At 42.7% G+C, this 21,247-nt stretch overlaps 1 protein-coding gene across 1 annotated transcript in view; it reads left to right on the top strand.

The window, feature by feature from the left end:
- The window catches only part of GEMIN5 (gem nuclear organelle associated protein 5), a 31,283-nt gene that overhangs the window by 9,273 nt on the left and 763 nt on the right, over positions 1-21,247 (top strand). Inside the window, exons 10-27 of the mRNA XM_032771634.2 lie at positions 173-267; positions 813-949; positions 2,659-2,732; positions 3,310-3,491; positions 4,403-4,542; positions 7,119-7,290; positions 7,562-7,780; positions 8,191-8,304; positions 8,804-8,932; positions 9,734-9,829; positions 10,129-10,266; positions 10,787-10,934; positions 11,814-11,933; positions 13,929-14,139; positions 14,860-15,117; positions 16,132-16,294; positions 17,193-17,751; positions 18,234-18,330. Coding sequence (XP_032627525.1) covers positions 173-267; positions 813-949; positions 2,659-2,732; positions 3,310-3,491; positions 4,403-4,542; positions 7,119-7,290; positions 7,562-7,780; positions 8,191-8,304; positions 8,804-8,932; positions 9,734-9,829; positions 10,129-10,266; positions 10,787-10,934; positions 11,814-11,933; positions 13,929-14,139; positions 14,860-15,117; positions 16,132-16,294; positions 17,193-17,751; positions 18,234-18,330 — 3,052 coding nt within the window. The remainder of the gene's footprint in view (positions 1-172; positions 268-812; positions 950-2,658; positions 2,733-3,309; positions 3,492-4,402; positions 4,543-7,118; positions 7,291-7,561; positions 7,781-8,190; positions 8,305-8,803; positions 8,933-9,733; positions 9,830-10,128; positions 10,267-10,786; positions 10,935-11,813; positions 11,934-13,928; positions 14,140-14,859; positions 15,118-16,131; positions 16,295-17,192; positions 17,752-18,233; positions 18,331-21,247) is intronic.

Here is a 21,247-nt window from a genome sequence, read left to right as displayed (position 1 = left end):
TGCTGCTGGCTGCATTTCTGCTTGTTGGCCTGTTGAACTGCTGCTTGTCCTCTTTCACTCATGGCCATTGTGCTTTGAGCTTTCTCTGTATGTGAGATTTGTCTGGGGATGCTCATTGCACCTATCTGAAATCTGACTTATTTTGCTCTTCCCTGCTCCTCTCCATATCCAGCATCAAAAATAGGCCGCCTCAGATCTCTAGCACCTATCACAAGAAGACTGTGTACACGTTAGCCTGGGGACCTCCAATTCCCCCTCTCTCTTTTGGTGAGTCTTGGAACCATACTATAGCAAATGGGAAGTCCTTTCACTTGTAGAGGATGTGGATACAGTGGAGATGGCATCTCAGCCCTCCTGCTGAGTAAGTGTGCATTGGGTATGATGCCTATGCCCTTGGAGATTTTTCAGTGGATTCCTTCTCAAGAAGGAATGAGCAAATAGTGTCATATATACATAGACCCTGCAGTCATCATTGAGGAGCATACTGGGACCTTTAGCACCAAACCCACCAGCCCATACCACTTGAGCTAGATGAGCAACTGAGTTGACCCTTGTTAAACAACAAGCTCTTAATGTTGCTGATGGCCAGCCACTAGAGGGAGGTAAACCCCATTCACAACCAGTGTGTTAAGAGGTGTGTGTACTTCTGATATTGAAAGTGGCTCTTTTAATGGGTTATAGCAGGAGAATCTCTTACTGCCAAATCACATACGACTCTTTAAATCAGAGGGTGTATTTTTGCTGGGAGCAGTTAGCCCTACTTAGGCCTGTGTAGGAAAAGGCTATATTTAGCTTTTATCTCTGTCATATAGGAGGCAATGGTGACAGGCCCTCTGTAACATTATACAGCTGTGCAGGTGAAGGTATTGTCTTACAGCACAATCCTTTGAAGCTTAGTGGAGAGGCAAATGACATCAATAAAGTCATCAGAGACACTAATTCAATCAAAGTGAGTATAATTCTTTATGGGTCATGGAGTAGAAATTATTTGCATGTTAATGTTCCATCTCTGTTTTTTCTTTTCTGTCCTGCTGATAAGTCTGTAGCAAATAAAACAAAGCATCTGAAATCCTTAGTCTTTCTAGATGCACTTCAGAGACATTTAAAGCATCTAAATACATCCACTTTTGTCACTGAAGGAGTTCTTTCTCTTTCATTAAGGCAAGACAGCAGATCTTCTCACTATCGGCAGTTGTTTTCTGTTTTTGTAATTTATTTACCCAAGAAAACTCAGCTGAGTTTTCTATCTTGTTTTCAGAGAAATACTTGCATTTCTAAAATTAATACATGGTTCCTATAGCGCCTTTCATCTTCAAAGCATTCGAGACATTAATTAAAATCCATAATGCCCCTCTGAAGCTAGCAAACAAGTATTCTTAACACCATTCAACAGATCAAGAAACCAAGGCAAAGCACTTGAAGCACAGCTCTGTGATTAAAATGTGAAGCTTTTAGCTCTAGGTCCTGTACTCAGACCACACCTCGGTCTCATTTTTGCATTCAACTTCCTTGTGCACAGTGGGAGAGATTTGCGGAGGCACAAATGGCAGTTAGGACTTTAACATCTGAAAATCTCCCCCAAATATCTTGGCTGAGATCACATAGTGAATGAATGTGGGTCAGTCACCTGAGAATTCAAAATGCTCCTAGTCCTTTGCTTTGAACATTGGACCTATTAGATCACTACCTGTCTGAGTGCAGTTTACTATTTTTTTTTAATGAAGTGCTGTTGCAGGAAGGTTACTAAACACTGCAGAGAAGTCCATCTCAAACCATACTGCAGCAGGAGCAGAGTAGGCAATTGTAAGTGATCAGATGGAGGAAGAGGGGTGGTTAATCATGCCTTGGCAAAACAAAGAAGTAAACATAGTGGGCTAGTCCCTCACTTAGAATAAATCAGCCAACCTCCATTGATGACTTGGAGCTTTGCTGACATACGCCAGCTGAGGCTCTGGTTTAGTCTTTCTGACCAAAAGCATCATTAGCGATAAAAGGGTGGAAATCCATGCTTAACAGGAAACAAGCATCTTAAATTGAGAATGTAGGTCTGGATGGAGGGAATTACAACAATAGTTAAAGTCTTTATAAACTTGAAATAGAAGTTAGGAGTTTGTTCACAGAGGCTTGGATTTTCAGTGGGTTCATAGAATATCAGGGTTGGAAGGGACCTCAGGATGTCATCTAGTCCAACCCCCTGCTCAAAGCAGGACCAATCCCCAGACAGATTTTTGCCTCAGATCCCTAAATGGCCCCCTCAAGGATTGAACTCACAACCCTGAGTTTAGCACTCCCCCTGGGTTAGATGCTCAAACCACTCCCCCTGGGTTAGATGCCCAGATCCCACTGCATCCCAGAGAAACTTCCTCTGAGATTTTTAGAGTCTAAATTGATAACCCTGAGTCACCATTTCTTGCAGTAATTAGTCCTGCTATAAATAGGACCTGTTTTATCATCACTCAAGCATTCATCTCTGTTACATAATGTACTCTGGAAATCCGACATTGGGGATTCTCTTTTTATGGACTTTTTCTAATTGCAAACACCCAATTTGAGTACTGGTTTAATTCTCTTGAATTCATGGAAGGAAATAGTTTAGGGTTTGCAGCAGTTAATGTTAATAGTTCTCTGTTTTTTCTTTGGTATGTTTTCTTTCTTTAGCACAAATTGCCTGCACGCACTGAAATCAGCTGGAAACCAGATGGAAAAATCTTGGCTCTTGGTAACGAAGATGGGTATGTTTTCTTTAAGGCCTAGGTTAATGCTAATGTCATAGAATCATGGAATATCAGGGTTGGAAGAGACCTCAGGAGGTCATCTAGTCCAACTCACCTCTCTGATTTATCTCTGACCGTCAGCCCTGTCAGTGTATCTGAGGGAGGAGGAATTTCTTGTTTTCATGTCAGTGAAACAGTTAGTTCTACCCAGAACCAGTTATGCTGGAGGCAGGTGCTTCCAGCATGGCACTGCCCACGCATCTCAGTCTTGATCGGTAATATTCTCTACCATCCCAGAGCTGGGTCTCTCATGAGCACACACGACCCATTGTGCCAAAGTGTATGTTGATTTTTACAAATGACTGATAAGGTTCAGGATGCTTGTTTTCACCTGTGACTTGAGCCAGGTTTATGGAGGTGAAAATCTCATTAATTTCTTGAGTCACTGCAACCCACATTCTGCCACGTACCCTGTTAATGTGCAGTAACAACAGAGTATTCACATTAGGGTTGAAACATAGATCCTTTAGCACATCCGAGTTTTCACTAACCTGTGAGTTTCTCATGTTGTATTTTTTGTTTGTTTTAATTACAGATCAATTGAAATATTTCAGGCTCCTAACTTGAGATTGCTCTGCACCATCCAGCAACATCATAAACTGATTAATGCTATTCGCTGGCATCATGAGCATGGGACCCAGCCAGAGCTGAGCTACGTGATAGCATCAGGCTCAATCAATGCCATCATTTATGTGCATAACCTAAAGAGTGTCATAGGTAACTGCCTGGGCTTATACTTTCAGATGTTGCAGGAATGTGATTTTTTTCCTCCATTCAGTATTTTCCTTTCCTTACACTCCCTGGGGGGCTCTGCAACTGTGTTTCACTACTTGACTCTGAAAGGAGTTGATTTTGTTCTTTTCCTAACCTTTTTAGCAATAATTATTTGTTTTGGGGTCCCATTCTCATGTTCATTTCCCCAGGCAGCAGGGCTTGGGACTGTTGGCAAGGACTGTATGCATAACCCCTGAATGGGGAGAGGCACCTTGTATCTCGTCAAGGATCCCTCCCAGGCCTGTGTAAGGAGCAGAATTGATAGGGAGCTGGCAACAAGGCTCTGATGGGGTGCAGTACACCCTTCTGAGTGTGTGGGGGGGGGGGACTCACTTGTTTTGGTTCTCTGAAAAAGTTGCCTATTGCTTGTGTCTTGAAATCCAAGGGGAGGAAAAGGTAGAGAAATCTGTGACATATTGAACTGTGAGAAATCTCAGCTTAAAAAGAGCTTGCATATTTCACAGTGCTGTTAATTTGCAACGTGCACGTGATGCGAGAAAAATTTCAGTTGCAATGATGGGGAGAATTGAATTAGTGTGATTATGGTATGAATGCAGCCAATAGAAGGCAACTTTCTTTGCTTGGTCCTTTGTGCGCACCTTCTCCCAAAACTCTTGACCAAGGCTGCATTGTTGAACATTGTAAGCCAAGTTTTCAGTACACAGGGTTCAGGTGCATGTGCAGTGGTTCACCTACATTTGCACATGCAGTTTTGTCCACTGCTTTGCTCAGACAAAGAAAGCCATGCCCCAGGGCTCCTTGCCAGCTGCAAATGTGGCCTGATGTGACAATTTCCATTCCACTGGAGTGACTTGTCCTCTCAACCTTACCTAACCTCCATTGTTTGCTTTCAGAGAGCTCTTCAAAAACCCCTGTGACGATAACAGAGCCTTTTCGAACTTTGGTGGGGCACACGGCTAAAATCACCAGTCTGTCATGGAGCCCGCATCACGAGGGGAGATTAGTATCTGCTTGCTATGATGGCACAGCACAGGTATGGTTGTGGGATTGCTTATTATTACATTTCTTTTGCTTTCAAATCTGCCTTCCTCTTCGATTTTTTTAATACCGAGTTGACAGCAGAATATTTGAGGATGATTCCTTTGCCAGATAAACTGTGGTATTGCTGAAAACTTCTCTGCGATAGAAATCTGCCGAAAAGGACAGCATGATTTTCTCCTACCTTTCTGTTAGTGCCTGTTTCCAAACAGTAATCACCTTCTGTTTTTGCAGAGTGAGAGATGAAACCATTACTGGGGATCACTGTAAGTCTAGCAACTGGGAATGCAGGAGTCTGCAGGATAAAATTGTAAAGTGATAGATTTCTTGGCTTCTTTAGCAGCACCAGAGATGAATGGTGTGGAGAGAGTGAATAAGGAAACGTTATATGAAGGGATAAATAACACAAGGACCATGGTCACCCAATGAAAAAGTTTTAATAGGCAGCAGTTTTAAAACAAACATCAGGAAGTACTTCTTAACGCAACTCATAGTCAACCTGTGGAACTCATTGCCAGGGGAAGTTGTGAAGGCCAAAACTATAACTGGGTTCAAAAAGAATTAAGATACGTTCATGGAGGATAGGTCCAGCAATGACTGTTAGCCAAGATATAGTCATGGCTGCAAACCTGTGCTGTGGGTATCTGTAAATTCTGACTTCCAGAAGCTGGGACTGGATGACAGGGAATCGATCATTTGCTAATTGCCCTTTTCTGTTCATTTCCTCTGAAGCATCTGGCACCAGCAACTGCTGGATACTGGGCTAAATGGACCATTGGTCTGACTCAATATGGCTATTCTTAATGTGTGTTTTTGGTTGGAGGAGAAAATGAAATAGGAAAAGTAGTAAGGACTTCCTGATGGTGCCTCTGGCACTGAAATAATTGTGTAAAATGAAAATGCAGAGAACTGCACTCAACATTTTAGAGAAAGTAGACATCTAGAACTGGTTAGAAATTGATATTTTAAAATTTGTTTTCTTCACAAGTTGGGACAGTCAAAATATCAAAAATGTTGCATGGAGTGAAAATTTCTAAAAATATTGATTAGGAAATGTAGAAACTAGACATTTCAACATTCCAGAATCAGAATATTTTATTTCAGTTTGTTGAACCGAATTGAAACATTTATTTTTGTCTTGAATCAATATTAATCTAGTTCTCATGAGCTGCTATTGTACCTTTTTGGGAATTGTGGTTCCAGTGCCTCATGTACCCAAGCTCCTCTGGGCTGCACTCCCTGGCTGAACTGCATCTCCCATGATGCATGATGGCGGTTTGAGCACAGAGGAGACTGCTGTGGATTGCGTGTTAAATGTCTGACCAAGTTAAACCAAAATGTTTTGATTTGTTCAACCTGACACCAAATTGAATATTGTGTTTGAAAATTTAAACATTTCTGGCAAAACCTGAATGTTTTTATGGAAAATTTTAACTAAATGGGAACCGTATTTTCCACTAGAAAAAAAATATTCATTGGACAGTTTCCATCCAGCTCTGTAGAAATTCTGCAATGGAAATGCAGAACTTGGCACTATCTTCTTATCGATCAGTATTGTGCAACTCGCTTGTGGAAAAATATTCACACTGCACTGATTCTACAGCAAGAAAATAACCACCACGATGCCCTAAAGATTAACTAAACATCTAAGTGCCCATGTGATGAACAAAAGAAGTTGTTTACAGACATTCCTATTTTAGAGTCAAATATTTGAACATCATCTCCCTTTCACTTACTTGTCAAATTTTGGACCTAAAGAGGAAAGAGAGTCAGACACAGACACACACACGCACACAGCTATCTCTGTTTTAGATGCAAGGGATCACATCTCTCAACAGAAGGAAAGCGCAGAATCCTGGCCTGGCCTGAGAGCAAGGGAATGGGTTTTCAAAGAATATATTTGCAACATAGTCTGATCATCTAGTTGAAGTCTGAGTTTACAGTGTGGATAACAGAAGCTTTGATCTTATATTTCAAAACACATCCAGTTTCAAGTCTGCAATGCTTTGCATAGCATGAGACATCGCTAACAAATAAAGGCCTCTTAATTTGCCATCCGGTCTTCTGAAGGTATCATCAGTTTTGACACTGAAACTTTTCAGATGAGTGTGTTTTGAATTATTAGACTCAATCACTTAATCCTTTTAGAGAACTCCTTAGCTCTAGGGTTATTTATGGGGTCTTTTTCCTATCTATTAAGGGATATTCTATTGTACCATGTTTCTGGACAGTGCTTAATAATTGCTGTGTTTAAAGCCTTGCATTTCAGTAATGGTAAACTGATTCACAGCTTCAGTTCATCGAGGTCTTTCATCAGCACTTTTGGATCCTTCAGGATGAAAGATGTTACATGAATGTATAGTTGTTATCAGTAGCAACAAAAGGGACTATTCAGCATCCCCTTCTGTGTGTTGGGTTTGGGTTACTGGTTCTTGAAACATTGTAGACTACTTTGGAGACTTCTCAGTGTAAAGCTGCTGGTGATGGGTGAAGATAATGATGCGGAACATTAGAGGAGTATCCAACTTGTTTAGATATTTGGTTTCTCTGAAAAAGGGCTTTTGTTTTTAGGTATGGGATGTTCTGAAGGAGGAGCCACTGTGCAATTATCGAGGACACCGGGGCCGGCTGCTTTGTGTTCAGTGGTCACCAGTGGATCCAGATTCTGTTTATACAGGAGCAGATGACTTTTGTGTTCATAAATGGCTAACCTCAAAGCAGGAATATACCCGGCCCCCTCAAGGTCAGTATACCTGAGCAGAAGATTCTGTACTGGGCAGGTGAGGGGATAGGAGTAATGAAATAGTGGTAATATTTGTTCTAAATTCAAATTTGCCCTTTAGTTCTTAGGCAGACCCTCAGTGTCCCAGATCAAGTGGAGCTGTAGATAGGACCTCCAGTGTTATAGTCTAGGAAGTTAAGCCAAAATGGGAGCTCTGCTCTCCAGAGGTGACGTGCTGATATCTAAACAGATTGCTCTTTCTCATAGACATAATTATTGCAATCTTTTCCAGGCAAAAAGAGCACAGACTTGGAGAAAAAAAGGAGCTCTCAACCCAAACCCAAAGCTAAGAAGAAGAAAAAGCCCATGGGGAAGGTTCCAGCAAAGCAGGATGTGAGCAACACAGTGAATGGAGAAGAGGTTGTAGACAATTTGTTAGATGAGAATGGGATATCAGACCCTGAGGAAGAAAAGGAAGCGCAGGAGTTCTCTGACAAGGTCTTTCTGGCAGGTAATTACCCGTTCCAACGTTGTCTTAGTTAATGAAAGAGGCTTAGTAGCCTGCAGAGCTAACCTGAGATCATGGTCATGATATAGCATGCCCATGAGCCAGATTCTCGGATGTGCCTGGGACAGCTGAAGAAGAGAGGGTGGCTTTGTGCCATATTCGTGCCCCTCTCAAGTGATCCTGGAATCAGCCAGGCTCTGGTTTGTCACTTGACCAAACTTGGAGTACCTTTTGCAGATTCCCTTTAGATTACTGATTTCAATTAATACTTCAAACTACAAGAAGTTAAACCTACATTGGAAACAAAGATGCTCAACCCATCACTGACACTACATTAAACCTTGACACTATATCTTTTAATGTCTTGGGCTTGTCCATAGCTTCTTGTTTCTTTCATTCATTTAATCCTACAGTTTCAAAGGAGCTCCCTTTGTGTCCACGTGTTTGTTCTGTGTCTGACCTGCCAAAATCTTTCATGAACCATAAAACCACTCCCGTGAAAAAGGATCACCCTAAAGAGAAACCAGGTTGGTACATTTCATGCACAAGTGTCATGACACAGATTGGGTTTAAGGGACCAGACAGAGCCACCACACTTTGAGGCTTGTTTCCTGTAAAAGAGCAGCTTCCTATTTTAATGTTACATCAGCTAAGCAGTGTCTGGAGCGAGAGCTTTCAGAACTACTTATCATGTTAGTTCAAACTACTTTTGATTTAACTGACCAGCCAAGCAGGAAAAATGGCTAAGTTTAGTATGATATGTCAATGTCTCAGTGCATACAGCTGCTATCTTCAGTGTAAACCAGGAGGCAGAAAAACATTTGGTTAGTGCATAGTGATCAGTATTCATAAGGCAGAAAGACCCTAAAACAGGTGTTGGGGTGCTTAGGCATAGTTTCTACAGCACCCTCAGTTTCCATTTCTTACCCTGTCATGAGTTGGTTTCTTTTGTGGGAGGGAGAGAAATGATTATGGCTAGTGCTGAACTATTCAACAATAACTAAAATGTGACTAACTTCATTCCAGTCCCTGATGCCTCTGTGAAGAAGAGAAAACCTCGGTCTATCCTACCCATCAGCACATCTATGGACCAGAGGTCGAAAGACGAATTGCATCAGGACTGCTTGATGCTGGCTACATGTCTAAGATCCAAAGGTACAGGAGACGTGCTGCACTGAGAGCTGCACTTCCTCTTCCTGCTCAGCTAGGGCATTCCCTCACCCCACCCCAAAAGGATTTTGGCTAAGATTTTCACAAATGAGTGTCAAAGATAGGGCTTCTGGATCCATATCAAAGCACCTAAATATGGCTTTCGGAGATGGACTTTAGGCATCGCCTTGTGAAAATCTTGGCTGTTACATAGGAGTGGGTGAACAAATCTTGTTTTATCCTTCCTATAATGCTTCATTCTTCTGCCATTGTGGCCATTTTGGGGGGGGGATTGGAATACCAGTACTGGGCACATTCTAATCTGTGGTCTAAACAGTGCAGATGGGAGAAAACTTTATACCTGTAGGCGTGAAAATTCATGACTTTGGCTTTCCCCATCAGTAGCCTACTCTGTGTTTGTGTTACAGATTTTATTGTTTACAGCAAACTCAAATATTTGATTCATAGCAATGGATTAGTGTCAAGCACAATGACTTCATTGCAGGAGAAATTGGGCTGTGAGGGAGATGTCTCTGTTCACACAATGATTTACTTAGATGAACAGGGCACAAATCAAAATACTAACTGAACTTGGGTTTGGATAAATATTCTTGCTCCACCCTGAAGGTCCTTTAAATCGGATATAGAAGTGGTGAGCGTATGAGAACCAATTAGATCTGTTTTGTATACAGGACAGGGAGCAGAAGCCATCTGCTATAAGTATTTTTGAAGGTAAAGTGGAGTGTAATTATACAATGGATTTGAAGGTCTTTTTTTCTCTCTCTCTCTCTCTTTCCTCTCTGATAGGCCTGAATGAGGGTTTGGCCCCAGACTCAGGGGATCACGTTCATTTGGGGATGTTTACAGATAGAGCTGCAGTGTACAGGATGATGGAGGTGGAAGGTAAGTGGGGTAATGAATGAGATTTGAATCATGTCTGATTGTTTCCATTGTCCTCCAGATATGGAGAGTGATATGAATCTTGTTTAATTTGTGAATGTACTGTCCATTAAAACAAGGGTGCAAGAGCACTGGTTAGAGCCAGGCATGGTGCTTGGATGAAGACATTGTGCTTCCTTCTCTTAAATGCAGACTTGCAGCCTCTGTTTTAGCCCTGGGTGAACTCACTTTCCCCTGTGCATTATAGGGCACTATTGGTTCGGTACCAGCATGAGTGCAAGAGGCATGTTTGTTTCAAATAGGAAAAAGCCACTTGGAGAATGGGCACTCGGAGTTATTTCAGCAGCTCATGTTGTGGAAAGGAGATCTGAAGGGCATCCTCCAGTCAGCTGCTGAGCGGGGAGAGTTGACAGACCAGCTGGTAGCAATGTCACCCATGGGTATGTTTGTTCTTCTAACATGTAAGCAAATGGATTTAGCTCTTAAGGTATTCTAGTGTTAGCTGTGCAGGACCAGAATACTGTACTAACAATTGTCTGTAATACTGTGCTAACAATACCTGCATACAGAACAGACAGACAAAAATCCCCCTAGACAATCTCTGGGACTAGGGGAGGAGGGAAGGTTGACCAATGAATTCCTTTTGGATTCCCAGACAGGGCAATCATCTACTTCCAAGCACAAAAACAAATTGTCCTCTGACATGTGATGGTCCTTTCAGTCATTTGATTTTTGTTTAAATAAACTTGTAAGAACTGATCCTGGTACTGTCTAGCCCCGTGGTCACTTCCAAACCTTTTCCTTGTCCCATTGCTTAGGTGACTCAGTTTAGAATGTTTAAAACATAATGAGCAGAAAAGGGCTATGTGCAGAAGTCGCTAAGTTTAGAAGTCGGTTTTACAGGGAATCTTTCCTAAGTGTAAGTCCTTGTCTTTAGCTGTGCTACTTTCTGTATTGCAGCTGGCTATCAGGCCTGGGTGTGGACAGTAGAAGTTTTCGCGAAACAGCTGTGCTTTCAGGAACAGTATGTCAAGGCTGCCTCCCATCTCCTCTCCATTCACAAAGTGTACGAGGCTGTGGAGCTACTGAAAACAAACCATTTTTACAGGTCACTGAACTGGATCATTTTGACTGTTTTCAATGCAAATGTAGAGGTCTGACTGTTGTCAATTTCACTTCTTGGCTCTGGTGTACCAGTATGGTACTGTAATATCTGAATCTCAGATGTTGCAGGGGACTATTTAAAAGGAACTAGACAACTTAAAAATCAGACTTTTGTCTGAATGTATTTAACTGCTGCTACAGGTAACTCCTAAGATCACTGTAACTGAAAGAGATTAGAGAAAAGATACATTAATTTCTTTCTTCTGTGAATTTGGCAGTGCTTTGCTTTCAGTCAGTCCCACTTTTTCCTTGGTATAGCTAGTCAGTTTTTTTCTTTTGTTTGCTTGACTGAGGAAACATTTTACAAAATAGAGAAATAGACAAAATCATAATACTTAGTGGGCAAGGGGACCCAGGCAGGTTTTTTGTCTGTGAAACTACTGTTAACTCATTACTTTAGTTTACTGGATTTCAAATTGGTGTTCCTTTTTTAAATTAAATAAGATGCAGTGAAATAACAATGCATGGAAGCATTCTCATTACCATTAGTTATTGTAAACAAGATACATATTTTTAAATAAACTTTCCCTTAGGCATACCGCATTGCATACCTAGCCAGCTGTGTTCGCATTTTTTGGTTTCCACAGAAGCATCAGGTATTTGCAGCTACTGGAGGCGGAATCCCATAATTAATTGAACCAATAGCTTGATCCATTGAGAGAATTCTCTCCTACATCTTGGGCCTAAAATACTTGAGCCAGTTTCCTTTTGAAACCCCAGGGAGACTGTGGCTGTGAAAGGAGTGGGCCTAAGTGTGTGGTCTTGTATGCAGGCATTATTTTAAACTGTATTCTCTCATAAGAGTTTCTCTTGTTTGCCTCAGGGAAGCGATTGTAATTGCCAAGGCCAGATTGCGTCCAGAAGATCCAGTCCTGAAGGATCTCTACACCTGCTGGGCAGCAATATTGGAAAAAGATGGTCATTATTCCACAGCAGCCAAATGGTAGGTGCCAGCAAGAAGGGAACAACATTGTCTTACTGGCTAAAAGAGAGAACGTTCCTAGCTCTTCTTGAGAGACTATTCTAAACATAATGGCTGAGATTTTTGAGAAGTTGAGTGTTCGTTTTGGTGGCCCCATCTTAAGATTTTCAGAGAGAGGAATGAGAGAGAAGGTGGGTGAGGTAATATATTTTATTGGACCAACTTCTGTTAGTGAAAAAGACAGGCTTTCGAGCTCCACGGAGCTCTTCTTCTTCAGGTCAGGGAAAAGTATTGGGAGAGTCACAGCTAAATACAAGGTGGAAGAGATTATTAAGCATAAGGAGATCATTCTAAATGAAGTGGGCGTTTAACACCTCTGCAGTCATAGGACATAAGTGGGATACAGACTTGTAACAAGCCATAAATCCAGTGTCTCTGTTGAAGCCATGATTTCTGGGAACTGTAATTACACAGCCCTGATTACCTTAGTATCTGAGCACCTCAGTCTGTATCTTCACAACACCCCTTTGAGGTAGGAAAGTGCTGTTATCTCCATTTTACAGATGGGGAACTGAGACATGGAGACTGAGGCCTGCTGTACAGTACCGAGTTAGGTCGGTGTAAACTCTACACTGCTGAGTTAGGTCGGCGTAAATCAACCTTACTCTGCAAGCATCTACACTACAATGTCACTCCCAAAGTCGCTCACTACACTGACTTAATAACTCTACTTCTGTGAGAAGCATAATGTTTAGGTCGATATAGTTAGGTCAGCGCAATGTCAGTGTAGACACTGCTTTGACTGTTCCTGCAGCCCCTGGTGGTTGACTGCCAGAGCCCTGTGGCTTGGGGCTGGCAGCTCTGGGCAGTCAGTGCCCCTACTGTCTGTTAAATCGGTGAAAGTGTGCCTGGTGAGGATGCATGCCTCTGACAGAAGGAACATAGGGTAGCCAAGAAAAATCTATTACTGCCGTGATTGTACGTTGAGTTAACTTAAGTTGACTTAATTTTGTAGTGTAGACTTGCCTTGAGTGAATTTCATGCAGGATGTCTGGGGTGGAGCAGGGAACTGAACCCAGCTCTCAAGTCCCAGGCGGGCATCCCAACTGTTGGGCCATCCTTCATCCACCTCAACTGTATCCAACTTGAAACTCCCAACTGAGGCTCCCAAAGTTACTGATCACTTTTGAAAACTGTGGTCAATCTGTCTGAATAGTTGTACCTCAACCTGCCAACTTTCTTATTTGGTGCCGATGCTGACTTCTGAGTTTAGGTGGTGTTCTGATGTCCATGCTTCATAAAGGATGTTGTGAAAATTGGAAAGGGTTCAGAAAAGAGCTACGAGATCTGGAAGAACATGTCTCGTAGCAAAAGACTTCAGAAGTTCAATCTATTTTGTTTGTCCAGGAGAGGCTTAAGAGGTGACTTGATATGGCCTACAAGTACCTACGTGAGGAAGAGATTTCTGATACTAGAGGGCTCTTTACTCTAGTAGAAAAAGCCATAACAAGATCCAGTGGTCAGAAGCTGAAACTAGACAAATTCAGACTAGAAACAAGGTGCAAATATTTAACTATGAAGATAAATAACCATTGAAACAACTTACCAAGGGACTGGATTCTCCATCACTTGAAGTCTTTAAATCAAAAGTGAATGTCTTTTGAAAAGATGTGCTACAGCTTCAATAGGAATGGGCAGGTATAACTTTCCTCCCCCAGAATCTCTTATTTCCTATGCCTGGTGTGCATGCCGTCAGTCGTTTCACTTCAAAGTATGCAGAGAGATCTGCAGGTGATGTGACTGCAGGCTTTCCCCTTGGAGTCCTGCACCAGTTCAGCTGCCACCTCTTTGCCATATATCTTTTGGAAAGGGAAGACGAGAACAGCTCTCAGAATGAAGAAGTGGGAGAGAGAGAGACTACTCCTACAGCGCAGGTTGGGGCTGCTCCAATATGTTGTAGGAAAATGACATTTTAATATTAACCTGCTGCTAATTAGTTTCCATCTCTCTCTTTAGTTACCTGGGGGCTGCCTCTCCCTATGATGCAGTTAAAGTGCTGGCAAAAAAAGGGGATGTGACATCCCTTAAAACGGCTGCAGAGCTGGCTCAAATAGTTGGAGAGAAGGATCTGGCGACAACGTTTTCTTTTCGGTGTGCTCAGGAGCTGCTTTCGGCCAGGAATTGGGTGGGGGCACAGGAGGTCCTTCAGCAGCAGGAAAGCTTATTGGTGAGTATGCTTCCCCCTATAGCAGGGGTGGCCAACCTGAGCTGGAGAAGGAGCCAGAATTTAACAATGTACATTGCCAAAGAGCCACAGTAATACGTCAGCAGCCCCCCCCATCAGCTCCCCCACCCCGCTCCCAGTGCCTGAGGTTTATTTCTATAGCAATGTGTGTGTGTGATACTTTGCAGACATAAGCAAACGGTCCCTGTCATGGGTGGCTTGCAATCTAGGCTAGACAGATATGAGTGAGGATATCCTAACGTGGAGGAGTGGAAGGGAGAGAGATGCCAAAACACATGGAAGAGGAAAACTGGACCTTGGGAGAGCATTTGGGGGGGGGGAGGATAAATGAGTTACCATTGTTGAATTGTCCTGTGACTTTTTTTAATATACAGCTATGATCAGGTGCTTCAGTGGGGTCACTCCGCCTAGGTCAGCAGTGGAAAGCATGAGTACACCTAGCTCAGCCAAACCTTAATATTGCAATTAATGGGTGAAATTCTCTGGCCTGAGGAGGGCCGACTATATGATCATAAGGGTCCCCTTTTGGCCTATAAATATCATCCCATAGTAATGATGCCTGGCGCACGGAGCTTGTGAAACATGATTTCACTGAACTTACTTGCCAGGGGGGTTTATTCAATCTGCTCTCATATCGTTGAAGGTTTTTCTTTATCCTCAGATTTTGCAACAGTTCAGCACATTCTTCCATTTTGCTTGCAGGGACAAAGACTAGTTTTCTGCCTTAACGAATTGCTGTGCAAATGCCTTAGCGAAAGGAACCCAACTGAGCGGAAAAGCTGCTCCCTGCCCTGTTACCACAGCTGGGTTATGAGGAGCCAGGGCTCTTTCCTGGAGATGGTGAGCGAGGTGTGGCGGAGCGTGTTTGATGTGAATACCACTGAACAAGCCAGGGCTGTATTTGAGCAGCTGCACAGTATTGAGTATCCTCCTGCCACCAGCAACACACATCCCAAACAGGTAATTTATCCAGGATCTGTGTGTACTAGCACTTGCGCCTCTGGAAGTGGGGATATGGTGAGGTAATAGAATAGAACCGTGATTTTACAAATGCCGATCTTACGACTGAGCAGTTATAGGAGCCATTTTTCCCAAGGTGGGGAGGGATGGAGGGAAGAATCACATAATGAAAATGATGTCTGTGAAGAACAAGTCTTCCCGTTCTGGTGCTTTCATTGCAGTGGGGTGAACGGCGAGAAGAAAGTGAGGCAGTGCCCCGCCCCGTACTGCACCTTATGCAACAGACCTACAGTGATTTTTGAGATGTTCCATTTAATAAGTTTTTTGATTTTTATGAACTCCTCAATCTCCAGTAGGGAGAATAGGGGTTCTGCTGTAATGCAAACGCAACTTTAACTATAGGAGTCACAACAGCACTAACCATTCACTGTGTGGCAGACTGGATTGGCTCCCACGATCAGCTTGATGGTTCAAGACTGTGTATAAATAGATGCTGGGAGGGGAAGAGTGCTCTTCGGGCTTGTCTACATTACCCGCAGGATTGTAGGGGAAGTTGCGTAACTTAGATTGATCTGCCCCCTCCTCCCCCCTAGTGTAGACCAGACCTTAGCGCTGAAGTACTAGACTGGGACTCAGGAGATCTCAGTCCAGTATCCAGCTCTGCTCCAGACTCCCTGTGTGACTTTGGAGCAGTTACTTAACCTTTCTATAGTCCTGTTTCCTCAGCTGTCGAAAAGGTTGCACGCTTGCCATTGTAAAGCCCATAGTCCTACTTGCTGCTCTAAAGTGCTTTGACCTCCTCAGCTGAAAGAGGATCTGTACGTTGTAGCAGAATTAAGTGGGGCATATGTTAAGGTTGGCTGGGGTTAAGTGACATTTTGAGGGACTCTTCTGGGTTTCTTTTGCAATGAAAACAACCTGTAAGCCTTGCCTATGGCTGCACTTCTGTTATCCTGAAGACCCCTTTGCAGCTTGCAACAAAACTCTTAACAAGGACTCTGCTGCTTTCTCTAGCTCCTGTTCCATATCTCCCACGATCTGACCCTAGCAGTGCTGAGCCATGAGACAGCTGCATGGAATGAGGCAGTGAAGGCTCTTCTTGGAGCTGTGACCCGCAGCTATGATGCTGGGAACTTTATTCTTATGCAAGAAATCTGCAGTCTCCTCCTTCCCAAAGGTAAAGCTGCTCCTTCAGTTCGCTGGGATTGTGAGCAGCTCTTCAGTGCGGGATCTCCAGAAACGCCAGTCCCCTCAGTGGGCTTTGCTAGATCTCAGTAGAACTCAAAAGAAGGAGACATTCCCATCAGCACATCAACACTCACACTAGTTAGGCTAGAACATTGTGTAAGGGTGATTGACTCTCTAGCTTCAAGATGTAAACCAGGGATCGGCAACCTTTGGGAAGTGCTGTTCCGAGTCTTCATTTATTCACTCTAATTTAAGGTTTTGCTTGCCAGTCATACATTTTAACATTTTTAGCAGGTCTCTTTCTATACGTCTATAATATATAACTAAACTATTGTTGTATGTAAAGTAAATAAGGTTTTTAAAATGTTTAAGATGATTCATTTAAAATTAAATTAAAATGCAGAGCTTCCCGGACCAGTAGCCAGGACCCGGGCAGTGTGAGTGCCACTGAAAATTAGCTCGTGTGCCACCTTTGGCACCCGTGCCATAGGTTGCCTGCCCCTGATGTAAACCAACCACTAACTGCCTGGGGTTAGGAAGAAATTTTCTCTATAACCCGGTTATTCCATAATTGTCCTCTGCAGGGTTACTTACATCTTCCTCTGAAGCATTTGGGATTGCCAGAGTCAGGATACTGGCTAAATGGACACCGGGGGTGATCTGCTATTGCAGTGCCTATTGTATAATTTATCTCCCAAAACATTGGAAGTTGTGGGGGTCTCTGTAAATGTTAGGAAACTGTCCCTATCTGCTCACTGCACTTCAAAGCTAACTTTACAGTGAATCTGGGCCCCGTATGTAGCTCTGCAAAATATGGGCATTGGGCAGTTCTGTGTATAGTTTTGGAGAAACCCTTTTAACACTGCTCTTTTCCAATCCCCTTTCAGGCTGTGATCACCTGAGAGACAATCTGGACAGCACAAACACCCAGAGCATGGCGGCTTACAGAAGTTTAGAGGGCTTTGTGGCTTATGGGCTGCTGTATGATCTATGGTGGAACCTACCCAAGGATTCCCTTGTCTCGCTACAGGCTGTGCTGGATTCTGTGCCATGTCCTAGTGAGCAGACAGCTGTTGACCAGAGCTACCTTACAGCTGTCTCTTCCCCTGAAGAAACTACTAATCAAACTGAGATGGAAGAAAACCTACCCAGCACAGACCATGATAGCAGGACAGAAAGAAACAGAACAGCTAGCTTAAGCGGTTTGGGAGAGAGGCAGTTGAAACTGAATGGCTATAAAATGCTCCTTTCCGAAGCACATGCTGCTTTGCAGAGCACCCAAAAGGATATATCTGAGGTCCAGCAGACATTGGCAGACATGATCCGCCAGCACCAGCGGAATAACCTCCAGGAAAGCATAAAAGAGGGTGCGCAGGAAAGCAAGATGCATGTGAGCTCCGAAATCGAATCGGATGGGCTGGTGCCCCCAAGCAGCCAGAGCCAGTGGTAGGTTTCAAAACAGCGAGGTGCTGAGTGAAATCAGATTCTGCTTTCTCAGTTTGCAGTTGCTCTGGCCTCCAGCTTAATTCACTCACTTTAGCAGTCCTGAGAAACTAAAATCACTGAAGCTGTTCACAGGCCATTTCAAAAACTTGAACAAATGAGAATTCATGTCCGATGGCAAAGGATTGTCGGAGAGCTCTGAACTGAACTGCCACACTCCTAAGCTTACTGTAGATGAGTAAATGCCCTTAAAATACAAAATGCATTAATGCTGCCTTGCTTAAGCAATGCATGAGAATGGAAAGGGCATGCTAGATGGAAGAATTTCTCTCTCTCCATTGGTGCATGATTTGTTTGGCCTTTGTAATTCAAGAGATGTATGTGGCCATGTTTGGTTTAGTTCACCTGTCTCCCCTGCTTTGAAGGTGGAGACAGTACACTTAGGTAAAGCAGTTGTTGTAACATATGTTATATTCTCTTGACAGTAAAGAAGCAGCAAAGGAACCAGTTTCCCTGCCTGAGCTGATGAAACAGCTCACAGAGGCAAACCAGAAATTAGCAGAATTCCCAGAGAGTTTAAAGGTAAGGTTTAAAATGGGATAATACAGGTCAATAAGATGACAATCTTTGGTGCTTGCTCATAAGGTAGTTTCTTGGCACTTCAAATGCTATACTACCATTGCGCTCTCCAGTTCTGCAAGTTAACGGCCTCTGACTTCTGTGCACCAGGGAAGCAGCAGTCTAGATTTAGGTTTGCTCAAGTGTTTCATCTCTACACTATCTCAGTATCCTGTTTTTGACAGTGGCCGGTGCCCGATGCTTGAGGGAATGAACAGAACAGGGTAATTATTAAGCGATCCATCCCCTGTTGTCCAGCCCCAGCTTCTGGCAGTCAGTGCTTTAGGGACAACCAAAGCATGGGGGGATTGTATCCCTGGCCATGTTGGTTAATAGTTCTTGATGGGCTGATACTCCACAAACTTTTTGTTTTGTTTTGAACCCAGTTATACTTCTGGCCTTCACAACATCCCCTGGCAATGTGTTCCATGGGTTGACTGGGTGCTGTGTGAAAAAGTATTTCCTTTTGATTGTTTTAAAGCTGCTGCCTATTGACTTCATGGGGTGACTCCTAGTTCTTGTGTTATGTGAAAGAGTAAACACCACTTACTTTCTCCACACCTTTCATAATTTTAAGACCTCTATCATATCCCCCCATATTTGTTTTTACTAAGATGAACAGTCCTAGTCTTTTTAATCTCTCCTCACATAGAAGCTGTTCCATACCCCTAATCTTTTTTGTTGCTCTTCTCTGTACTTTTCCCAATCTAATGTATCTATTTTCAGATAGGGTGATCAGAACCACGTGCAGTATTCACAGTGTGGACGTACCATGAATTTATGTGGAGGCATTATGATGACTTTTGTCTTACTATGCATCCCCTTCCTAGTGGTTCCTAACATTCTGTTTGCTTTTTTGACTGTCACTGCACATTGAACAGATGGTTTCAGAGAACTATCCCTAATGAGCCAAGATCTTTGTCTTGAGTGGTAACAGCTAACATACACATCATTGTTTTGTATGTATAGTTGGGATTATGTTTTCCAATGTGCATTACTTTGCGTTTAGCAACACTGAATTTCATTTGCTGTTTTGTCATCCCTTTTTACGTCTTTGCAGTCAGCTTTGGACTTAACTATATTGAGTAATTTTGTTTCATCTGCAAACTCTGCTACTTCACTGTTTACCCCTTTTTCCAGACCATTTCTGAGTATGCTGGACAGCACTGGTCCCAGTTCAGATCCTTTAGGAACCCTACTGTTTATCTCTCTCCACTGTGAGAACTGATCATTTATTCCTACCCATTGTTTCTTATCTTTTGAACTAGTTTCTGATCCACTGAGAGGACCTTCCTCTCATCCCATGACTGCTTATTTTGCTTAAGAACCTTTGGTGACGGATCTTGTCAAAGGCTTTTTGAAAGTCTAGGTACACTAGATCTACTGGATCACATTTGTCCATGTTTGTTGACACCCTCAAAGAATTCTAATGAACTAATGAGACATGATTTCCCTTTACAAAAGCCGTGCTGATACTGTGTTCATCTGGGTGTCTGATAATTCTGTTCCCTTCTGTAGTTTCAACCAGTTTGCCTGGTACTGAAGTTGGGCTTACCGGCCTGTGACTGCCTGTTTTAAAAATCAGCACTACATTAGCTATCTGCCAGTCACCTGGCACAGAGACTGATTTAAGCTATGCTCTTACTATTCAACCGAGGAATTTCTACCCATAGAGATTCTATGGTACTGCTTGATTCATTTAAGATTTTTATTATATTTGACTCTTTCACAGAGAGTGCCACTTCCCCACGAGCATAACCTACTCTCATTCCTGTATATCTGGTACCCTCGTATTACCATGTCTATTAATCATCATCATCATTCTACCATGTCTCTGTGATGCCTATTATATTAATATCTTCATTTAATACAAAGAACTTGAGTTCACTCATCTTTGTACTTAGACGTCTTGAATTTGTAGACAGGCACTTATAAAATTTGTCAATAGTCTGATGTAATTGAATGGAACTCTTTCATTTCACTGTTCCTCTTAGTTCCTACCTGTACTTTTATCAGCTTCTGTCCTCTCTGCTTTTGTAGGATATAAAGTATCCTCCTTAGTAAATCCTCCCCTAAGGGATGTGTCTGTCTTCCACACTTGTGAGCTTTTCCCTACTCTTTAGTTTAAAAACTCCTCTGACCTTTTTAATTTTACATGCCAGCACTCTCATTCTGTTTGGTTTAGGTGGAGCCTATCCTTTCCATCTAGACTCCTCCGTTCCCAATAAACCTAAATCCCTCTTCCGAACACCATCATCTCATCCATGCCCTGAAACCCTGCAGTTCTGCCTATCTAACTGGCCCCATACATGGAACTGGAAGCATTTCAGAGAATGCTACCCTGGACATCCTAGTCTTCAATCTCTTACCTAACAGCGGCCTCGAGGACCTTTCTCTCCAAACTTTGCCTGATGTCACTGGTTCCTACATGTATCTTGACCAGTGGCTCCTCCCCAGCACTACACAAGTCTGTATAGATGTCTCGAGAGGGCTGCAGCTTTGCACCTGGCAGGCAATTCACCATGTGTAAATAAATACTTCTTACTAGCTCAGCAATAACAGCTGAAATTAGATGATTGATTAAAACATGATATTTTTTAGAAAAATCAATATAAACCCATGTGTGCTTGTCCTCATCCCCTACCCTTCTGGATTCTGCAGTAAAAGTAGAAGGTGGCTGTAGTTCCTGAATACAAGCTCAAGAAGGAGGAAACAAACTTAGCTAAACACAAATATATTCTGTACTAGAAAAGGGAATGCATAAAACTGCAGCAAAAGATTTACTTTTCCCAAGTGCTCTTCCGCTTTGTGCTACTGTCTGCAATATTTCCACAGATGGTTTCCCTCTCCCTGAATTACTTTACATGCTAGTACCCCCCTG

This window comes from Chelonoidis abingdonii, chromosome 7, assembly GCF_003597395.2.
Source record: "Chelonoidis abingdonii isolate Lonesome George chromosome 7, CheloAbing_2.0, whole genome shotgun sequence".
Lineage (NCBI taxonomy): Eukaryota > Metazoa > Chordata > Testudines > Testudinidae > Chelonoidis > Chelonoidis abingdonii.
Note: the sequence above shows the minus strand (reverse complement) of the source record. Positions and strands in the feature narration are given on the sequence as shown.